At 48.1% G+C, this 10,152-nt stretch overlaps 1 protein-coding gene across 1 annotated transcript in view; it reads right to left on the reverse strand.

Moving 5' to 3' along the window:
* NPR2 (natriuretic peptide receptor 2) overlaps positions 1–9,084 on the reverse strand; it is a 99,821-nt gene extending 90,737 nt beyond the window's left edge. Inside the window, exon 1 of the mRNA XM_040334596.1 lies at positions 8,786–9,084. Within this exon, the coding sequence (XP_040190530.1) occupies positions 8,786–9,052 (267 nt within the window). The 5' untranslated portion in view covers positions 9,053–9,084. The remainder of the gene's footprint in view (positions 1–8,785) is intronic.
* Between the last annotated feature and the right edge of the window lie 1,068 nt (positions 9,085–10,152).

Below are 10,152 nucleotides of genomic sequence, written 5' to 3' on the forward strand. Positions count from 1 at the left end.
GTCGGGAGGGGAGAGGGCTCTTCTGTGTCGGGAGGGGAGAGGGCTCACCCCAACGTGCAGCTGGGTAATAAAAATGGGGCTCCCGGTGTTAGTGAAGAGAAATCCAACAGAAGTTCTAATCCTTCCCCACTCCATACATAAAAAAAAATTGGGATTACACTTCAGGCAAATGGATGTTGAAGGCGGTCACATTGGTAGACATGTTCCAGCTTGCTGGATGACGTCTGTGACCTTCTCTCCTGACCCCTCATAGCGTCCTTCACCCGAGAAGAAAGACTGCCGGGGGGACATTTCTGGCCTCACCTCTTATCTGTCCATGAAGAAGAAGAGAGGTGACCTGATCGTTTCCACCAGAAGGCCAAATATGAAAGGAAATTCCAATACCTAGAATCTAATACAGTAAAACCTTGGTTTGAGAGTAACTTGGTTTGAGAGCGTTTTGCAAGACAAGCAAAATGTTTTAATAAATTTTGCCTTGATTTACTGAAGTTTGTTATTCTTTCGGATTCTCAAATTTTCGGATTTTCGATTTTTCGAATAATAAAAAAAAAGAATTTGGAACAAAACTAATTGCACATGTCTAGAGGAGACCTGAATGTCTCTCCACCAGAAGGACATCGCCCGGTGAAATCATCATTTGTGGTTTAAAAAACCAAATCAGGAGAATCGGAAATTGACAAATAAAGTAAATTGTAAAGGTTCACGTTAAAAAAAAATAACAAACATTAGACACGTGCGCACCTGAAAATGTGTTCGTTTTCATTTCATTCGCTTTCTTTTTTTACTAACTGCCAAATGATCGCAATTCGTAAATTCATAAATTCGAAAATTAATCAATTCAGAAATTTTTAAATTTGTAAATCCGAAAATCCGTGAATTCGAAAAAATGAGAACGAAAATCTAAAAATTTGAAATGATACTAAATGAACGAACTAATAATAACTTACTATTAAATTATAGGTATTGGAGTTTCCTTTCAAATTTGGCTGTTAGTAAATGTAACGAGTATGAATTTATCCGAAATAAGGAATGCCGCATCTAAACAAAAGGAATGTAACAAATTAATAATAATAAATAACAATGATAATAAAAACATTTTACTATTATTATTATTTATTTATTATTAATTAGTTCCGTTCAATATGTTTAGAATTCATCAGAAGTTACGAATTATCCGAAATAAGGAATGCCGGGCCAGATTCAGGTAGTTGCGCGGCGGCGTAACGTATCTGATTTACGTTACACCGCCACAAGTTTTAAGCGCAAGTGCTTGATTCACAAAGCACTTGCCTGTAAACTTGCGGCGGCGTAACGTAAATCCGTTTGGCGCAAGACCGCCTAATTCAAATGGGGCGTGTATCATTTAAATTAGGCTCGTTCCCGCGCCGAACGTTCTGCGCATGCTCCGTTTGGAAATTTCCCGCCGTGCTTTGCGCGAAATTATGGTGCCCGACGTGTTTTTTGAACGGCGACGTGCGTTACGTCCTTTCGTATTCCCGGACGTCTTACGCAAAAAAAAAATGAAAATTCGACACGGGAACGACGGCCATACTTTAACATGGATGGTCTAATTTTACACCACCTAAATAAACTCGTAACTTTATGATGGGAAGAGCCGACTAGCGACGACGTAAGAGAATGCGACGAATGCGCGTACCTTCGTGGATCACCGTAAACAGCTAATTAGCATACCCAACGCGGAAAACGACGCAAACTCCACCCAGCGGGCGCCGGAGTATTACACCTACGATCCAAAGGCGTTACGAATCCGTACACCTGTTGGATCGAAGCCAAAAGCCGTCATATCTTGGTTTGAGGATTCCAAATAAAGATACGACGCGGGAAATTTGAAAGTACGCCGGAGTATCAGTAGATGTCAGTAGATACACCAGCGTACTCTCACTGTGGATCTGCCCCGCCTCGTCTAAACAAATGGAACGGAACTAATTAATAATAAATAATAATAATAGTAAAATGTTTTTATTATCATTGTTATTTATTATTATTAATTTGTTACATTCCATTTGTTTAGATGCGGCATTCCTTATTTCGGATAAATTGTAACTTCGGATAAATTCGTATTCGTTACGTTCACTAACAGCCACATTTGAAAGGAAACTCCAATACCTATAAATTAATAGTTAGTTATTATTAGTTAGTTCATTTAGTGTCATTTCAAATTTTCGGATTTTCGTTCTTCCAAATCTTTTAGATTTTCTTTCGAATTCACGAATTTTCAGATTTACAAATTCTCAAATTTTTTCGAACGAATGAATTTTCGAATTTACGAATTGCCAAATTTGTATAATTCCCCCCCTACATATAGACCTTTATTTTGGAGGTATTAGATCATGTCTGTGGTTTTTATTTTTTGCGAAACGAAATGAAAAAAGTTTTTTTTTTTTTACTTTCTGCTATAGAACACCCAATACACCCGGATTTCTTTATAAATTTAGGTCAATATGTATTCTGCTACATATATTTGATATAAAAAAATCCCAAAAACCTCGGATTGCGAGGATAATTCGTTCCAGAAACACGCTTGTAATCCAAAGCACTTGTATATCAAAGCATTTTTTGCAGAGTATAAAAGAGAAGAGAGGCTCCTCTAAGTGTAGCAATAAGTTGCTAAATGTTGTCCCTTCATTACATGTAACCATATTGCTACACTTAGAGGAGGAGCCTCTCTTCTCTTTTATACTCAGTGGTGACATGACGCTACTCTTATATCAAGACATCGCTTGTATATCAAGACATCGCTTGTATATCAAGACATCGCTTGTATATCAAGACATCGCTTGTATATCAAGACATCGCTTGTGTATCAAGACATCGCTTGTGTATCAAGACATCGCTTGTATATCAAGGCATCGCTTGTATATCAAGACATCGCTTGTACATCAAGACATCGCTTGTATATCGAGACATCGCTTGTATATCGAGACATCGCTTGTATACCAAGACGTTGCTTGTATATCAAGTCATCGCTTGTATATCAAGACATCGCTTGTATATCAAGAAATCGCTTGTATATCAAGTCATCGCTTGTATATCAAGACATCGCTTGTATATCAAGACATCGCTTGTATATCAAGACGTCGCTTGTATATCAAGAAATCGCTTGTATATCAAGTCATCGCTTGTATATCAAGACGTCGCTTGTATATCAAGTCATCGCTTGTATATCAAGACATCGCTTGTATATCAAGACATCGCTTGTATATCAAGACGTCGCTTGTATATCAAGACATCGCTTGTATATCAAGTCATCGCTTGTATATCAAGACATCGCTTGTATATCAAGTCATCGCTTGTATATCAAGACGTCGCTTGTATATCAAGACATCGCTTGTATATCAAGTCATCGCTTGTATATCAAGACGTCGCTTGTATATCAAGACATCGCTTGTATATCAAGTCATCGCTTGTATATCAAGACGTCGCTTGTATATCAAGACATCGCTTGTATATCAAGACATCGCTTGTATATCAAGACGTCGCTTGTATATCAAGACATCGCTTGTATATCAAGTCATCGCTTGTATATCAAGACGTCGCTAGTATATCAAGACATCGCTTGTATATCAAGACATCGCTTGTATATCAAGTCATCGCTTGTATATCAAGACATCGCTTGTATATCAAGTCATCGCTTGTATATCAAGACGTCGCTTGTGTATCAAGACATCGCTTGTATACCAAGACATCGCTTGTATATCAAGACATCGCTTGTATATCAAGACATTGCTTGTATATCAAGACACCGCTTGTATATCAAGACGTCGCTTGTATATCAAGACACCGCTTGTATATCAAGTCATCGCTTGTATATCAAGACATTGCTTGTATATCAAGACACCGCTTGTATATCAAGACGTCGCTTGTATATCAAGGCAAAATGTATTAAAACATTTTCCTTGTATTGCAAAACGCTCTCAAACCAAGTTACTCTCAAACCAAGGTTCTTATTACTGCATACTGATTGGTTTGATTCAATTTGTATGCAGTCAGGCCAGCCTCTTGCACTAAATAGTTGAAGGTAAATCTAAAGAAAATTGTGTAATGTGTGGCCAGCTTTGTAGAGTGAAGGGTGATCATACTGTACATTGTACTAATGGCACTGGCTGGGAAGGGGTTAAATGATGTGCACAGTGTGCTGATTTTACTGCTTTGCAGAAACAAGACGGGGGTCCCTCCCTCTGCACAGAGGTCTGTGCTGTCAGAGGCGGCTCTTTAATTAGGCGGTCGCCTAAGGCCTCGCACTCACAGGGGCCTCGCGGCCGCCTAACTTGCCCAATGCATTACCCCAGTTTTGAGGGACAGGGGACCCTAGCGCTGCTGCTGCTGTGCTCAGGCAGAGTTAAGAGCCCTGACTTAGGAGCTGGGGGCCGCCAGCGTCCCTAACAACCTGTGAATATCCGTGATACCACCCCTTGTGACGTCAATGACCCAGCATGTCCTCAGTCAATGACGTCACAAGGGGGCAGGTTCACCAGGGCACATCTCCGGGTGGCCCCCACCCCTTAGTTATTAAAGAGCAGGATTTGGGGGGCCGCCTTATTAAAGTAGGCTTCCAGATTCCAATAAGCCCCCCTGCCTGCAGACCCCCCCAACCACCGGCCAGGGTTGTGGGGAAGAGGCTCTTGTCCTTGAATTATTTTTCCCATCATGGGAGAGAGTGGGGCCCCCATGTCAAGTTTTTCCTCACAAAGCTTAGAGCCACCTCTTTGTGCTTGTTTATGTACACAGAGCTCTGGGCTGTGATTGGACACAGCAGGTCCTGGCCGTGAATCATTGGCTGGGACTTGCTGACGGGCTTCTGCTGCGTACAATCCCGGAGGAATGCCCCCCGCTCTGCACAATGTAAGATAAAAATCGCTAAAAACGTAAGTTCCGCCCCCGGAGTCGTGATTCTTTTTAAAGCTTAGAAAAGCCCAATTCCCTTAACCACTTCAGACCCGGACCATTATGTAGCTAAAGGACCTTCCCCTTTTTTTGCGATTCGGCACTGCGTCGCTTTAACAGACAATTGCGCAGTCGTGCGACGTGGCTCCCAAACAAAATTGGCGTCTTTTTCCCCACAAATAGAGATTTCTTTTGGTGGTATTTGATCACCTCTGCGGTTTTTATGTTTTGCGCTATAAACAAAAATAGAGCGACAATTTTGAAAAAAATGCAATATTTTTTAATTTTTGCTATAATAAATATCCCCCAAATATATAAAAAATGTTTTTTCCTCAGTTTAGGCCGATACGTATTCTTCTACCTATATTTGTTAAAAAAAAAAAACGCAATAAGCGTTTATCGATTGCTTTGTGCAAAATTTACAAAATAGGGGATAGTTTTATTGCATTTTTATAAAAAAAATTTTTTTACTAGTAATGGCGGCGATCAGCGATTTTTTTCGTGACTGCGACATTATGGCGGACACTTCGGACAATTTTGACACATTTTTGGGACCATTGTCATTTTCACAGCAAAAAATTCTATAAAAATGCTCTGATTACTGTGAAAATGAGAATTGCAGTTTGGGAGTTAACCACAAGGGGGCGCTGAAGGGGTTATGTGTGACCTCATCTCTGTTTCTAACTGTAGGGGGGTGTGGCTGTAGGTGTGACGTCATTGATCGTCTTTCCCTATATTAGGGATCACACGATCGATGACGGCGCCACAGTGAAGAACGGGGAAGGTGTGTTTACACTCAGCTCTCCTCGTTCTTCAGCTCGGGAGGACCAATCGCGGGACTCCAGCGGCGATCGGGTCCACGGGTCCCGCGATCATGGAGCTTCGGACCGTGCCATTCTGCCAACGTATATGTGCAGGAGGCGGTCCTTAAGCGGTTAAAGCGGAGCTCCACCCAAAAGTTGAACTTCCGTTTATTGTACCCCCCCTGCGGTGCCACATTTGGCACCTTTTGGGGGGGGGGGGGGGGGGACAGGATACCGGTCTTTCACAGGTTTGCTTTCCCCACTTCCGGGAGCCTCAGCCGATGGTATTGACGTCACGCCTGGGGCTCCCTCCTCCTCCTCCTCCTGCCCCCGGGCCAGAAAGAGGAGCGAAGCCTCGCGCATGCGCAGTAGGGTTCCCAGCATGAAGCCGAAAAGGCTAGACTGCCGGGTTCCCTGACTTGCAATGGAGGCTGCAGAACCTGACAACTGAGGGAAACATCGGCTGCGGTGCCGACATCGCTGGACTCCAGGACGGGTACGTTTCCGATGATTTAGGCTTCGGTTTCCACTGGTGCGACTTGGAACTGAAAAGTCACATGACAAGTCGTTCCCCACCATGATCTCCAATGAGAACCGTTCATATCTGTGCGCCTTCAAAGTACTCCCTGCACTACTCTGGTCCCAACTTTGATGCGACTTGAGGTCCATCGACCTCCAGAATATACAGACATTGCTTCAAGTCGCATCAAAATCGCGGAAAAGAATTACGATAAAATCGTGGCAAAAAATCAAATCGCAGTAAAATCACAAAAAAAAATGGCAGGCAAAATCGCGTAACTTTAGGGTTGCAATAGTGGAAACAGAGCCTTATGCCTCGTACACGGCCAAACCGCGTGCGGAGCCTCCATCGGAAGTCCGACAGACCTTAGATAGAGATTCTGTTCTCTTTTTGTCCGTCTGACTTGTCAGCCTCTTTTTTTTACTTGTCAGCCTCTTTTTTTTACTTGTCAGCCTCTTTTTATTGCCCCCACTTGTCAGCCTCTTTTTATTGCCCCCACTTGTCAGCCTCTTTTTATTGCCCCCACTTGTCAGCCTCTTTTTATTGCCCCCACTTGTCAGCCTCTTTTTATTGCCCCCACTTATCAGCCTCTTTTTATTGCCCCCACTTGTCAGCCTCTTTTTATTGCCCCCACTTGTCAGCCTCTTTTTATTGCCCCCACTTATCAGCCTCTTTTTATTGCCCCCCAGGGCAGGGCCTCACTTTGTCAGCCTCATTTATTACTGTCCCCAGCCCCAGTGCCCCGACTTGTCAGCCTCACCGGCTCCAATCAGGTTCCATTTGCTCCCCTTCTAATCTGGACTGGTCTGGTGAGTGGTCAAGCGCCGGTCTTTATTCCCTGGTCCAGGTTGGGCCCCCCCCTCAGGCCGTTGGTTGGCTCGGGCCCGCGGGCGGGAGGAGACAGGAGGAGACGGGAGGAGTCGGGAGGAGACGGGAGGAGAGGGGAGAAGTCGGGAGGTAATGGGAGGAGTCAGGAGGAGACAGAAGGAGTCAGAAGGAGTCGGGAGGAGTCGGGAGGAGAGGGGAGAAGTCGGGAGGTAATGGGAGGAGACGGGAGGAGACAGAAGGAGTCAGAAGGAGTCGGGACGAGTTGGGAGGAGTTGGGAGGAGTCGGGAGGAGATGGGAGGAGTCAGGAGGAGACGGGAGGAGTCGGGAGGATACGGGAGGAGTTGGGAGGAGTCGGTAGGAGTCAGGAGGAGTCGGGACGAGATGGGAGGAGTTGGGAGGAGATGGGAGGAGTCGGGAGGAGACGGGAGGAGTCAGGAGGAGACAGGAGGAGACGGGAGGAGTCGGGAGGAGTTGGGAGGAGTCAGGACGAGATGGGAGGAGTTGGGAGATGGGAGGAGTCGGGAGGAGAAGGGAGGAGTCAGGAGTAGACGGGAGGAGATGGGAGGAAACGGGAGGAGTCGGGAGGAGTCAGGACGAGATGGGAGGAGTTGGGAGGAGTCGGGAGGAGTCGGGAGGAGTCAGGAGGAGTCGGGACGAGATGGGAGGAGTTGGGAGGAGTTGGGAGGAGTCGGGAGGAGACGGGAGAAGTCAGGAGGAGACGGGAGGAGTCGGGAGGAGACGGGAGAAGTCGGGAGGAGTCGGGAGGAGTCAGGAGGAGAGGGGAGAAGTCGGGAGGTAATGGGAGGAGACAGGAGGAGACGGGAGGAGTCGGGAGGAGAGGGGAGAAGTCGGGAGGTAATGGGAGGAGACAGGAGGAGACGGGAGGAGTCGGGAGGAGAGGGGAGAAGTCGGGAGGTAATGGGAGGAGTCAGGAGGAGACAGAAGGAGTCAGAAGGAGTCGGGACGAGTTGGGAGGAGTTGGGAGGAGATGGGAGGAGTCAGGAGGAGACGGGAGGAGTCGGGAGGATACGGGAGGAGTTGGGAGGAGTCGGTAGGAGTCAGGAGGAGTCGGGATGAGATGGGAGGAGTTGGGAGGAGTTGGGAGGAGATGGGAGGAGTCGGGAGGAGACGGGAGGAGTCAGGAGGAGACGGGAGGAGTCGGGAGGAGTTGGGAGGAGTCAGGACGAGATGGGAGGAGTTGGGAGGAGTTGGGAGATGGGAGGAGTCGGGAGGAGACGGGAGGAGTCAGGAGTAGACGGGAGGAGATGGGAGGAAACGGGAGGAGTCGGGAGGAGTCAGGACGAGATGGGAGGAGTTGGGAGGAGTTGGGAGGAGACGGGAGGAGTCAGGAGGAGACGGGAGGAGTGGGGAGGAGACAGAAGGAGTCAGAAGGAGTCGGGAGGAGTCGGGAGGAGAGGGGAGGAGACGGGAGGAGTCGGAAGGAGACGGGAGGAGTCGCTCTGGCTTCAATCCGGGACACGTGGGCACCCTACAAGCAACCCCTCACAACTTTAGGAGGAAACCTGGTTGAGAATGGTTGCTATGGATTCTAACTGTCTGGCACATTATTGGGGGATGGTTGGTAGTGCTGTCTGGGAAGGGGCGGGGTCATACAAGGTTCCCTGTCTGGGAAGGGGCGGGGTCATACGAGGTTCCCTGTCTGGGAAGGGGCGGGGTCATACGAGGTTCCCTGTCTGGGAAGGGGCGGGGTCATACGAGGTTCCTCACCTTGAAGGCCTCCTTCAGCTCCTCCTCGTGGGTGTGGTTGGTCTGCCACGGCTTATTGGCATCCCGGCTTCCGTCTGAGCGCAGACTTTCCCCGAAGACATCCACATAGAAGAAGATGTAGTCACCGTCCGTCAGCTTCTCCTTGTGGGCCTGAAGCATGATCTTATGTAACATCTCCAGAGGGCCACACACATAGATAACTGAGGAGAACAGAGCAAGACCATTACCCACACACATAGATAACTGAGGAGAACAGAGCAACACCATTACCCACACACATAGATAACTGAGGAGAACAGAGCATTACCCACACACATAGATAACTGAGGAGAACAGAGCAAGACCATTACCCACAGACAACCATGAAACCCCAACCAACACAACAACGCAAAAGACCAACACAACAACCGCGCAACCAACACAACAACCAACACAACCAACACACATACAACACAACAACCGCAAACTAAATCACAACTAGGGATGAGCTTCGAGTTCGGCGAACAACGAACAATTAGGGGTGTTCGTGGCAAATTCGAAAAGCCGCGGAACACCCTGTTAAAGTCTATGGGAGAAATTGAAAGTGTTCATTTTAAAGGCTAATGTGCAATTTATTGTCCTAAAAAGTGTTTGGGGACCCGGGTCCTGCCCATGGGAGTGTTTGGGGACCCGGGTCCTGCCCCAGGGGAGTGTTTGGGGACCCGGGTCCTGTCCCAGGGGAGTGTTTGGGAAACTGGGTCCTGTCCCAGGGGAGTGTTTGGGAAACCGGGTCCTGTCCCAGGGGAGTGTTTGGGAAACCGTGTCCTGTCCCAGGGGAGTGTTTGGGGACCCGGGTCCTGCCCCAGGGGAGTGTTTGGGGACCCGGGTCCTGCCCCAGGGGAGTGTTTGGGGACCCGGGTCCTGCCCCAGGGGAGTGTTTGGGGACCCGGGTCCTGTCCCAGAGGGAGTGTTTGGGGACCCGGGTCCTGCCCCAGGGGAGTGTTTGGGGACCCGGGTCCTGTCCCAGAGGGAGTGTTTGGGGACCCGGGTCCTGCCCCAGGGGAGTGTTTGGGGACCCGGCTCCTGCCCCAGGGGAGTGTTTGGGGACCCGGGTCCTGCCCCAGGGGAGTGTTTGGGCACCCGGGTCCTGTCCCAGGGCAGTGTTTGGGGACCCGGTCCTGTCCCAGGGGAGTGTTTGTGGACCCGGGTCCTGCCCCAGGGGAGTGTTTGGGGACCCGGTCCTGTCCCAGGGGAGTGTTTGGGGACCCGGGTCCTGCCCCAGGGGAGTGTTTGGGGACCCGGCTCCTGCCCCAGGGGAGTGTTTGGGGACCCGGGTCCTGCCCCAGGGCACATGTATCAATGCAAAAAAAAGTTTTAAAAACGGACGT

This window comes from Rana temporaria, unplaced genomic scaffold, assembly GCF_905171775.1.
Source record: "Rana temporaria unplaced genomic scaffold, aRanTem1.1, whole genome shotgun sequence".
NCBI lineage: Eukaryota > Metazoa > Chordata > Amphibia > Anura > Ranidae > Rana > Rana temporaria.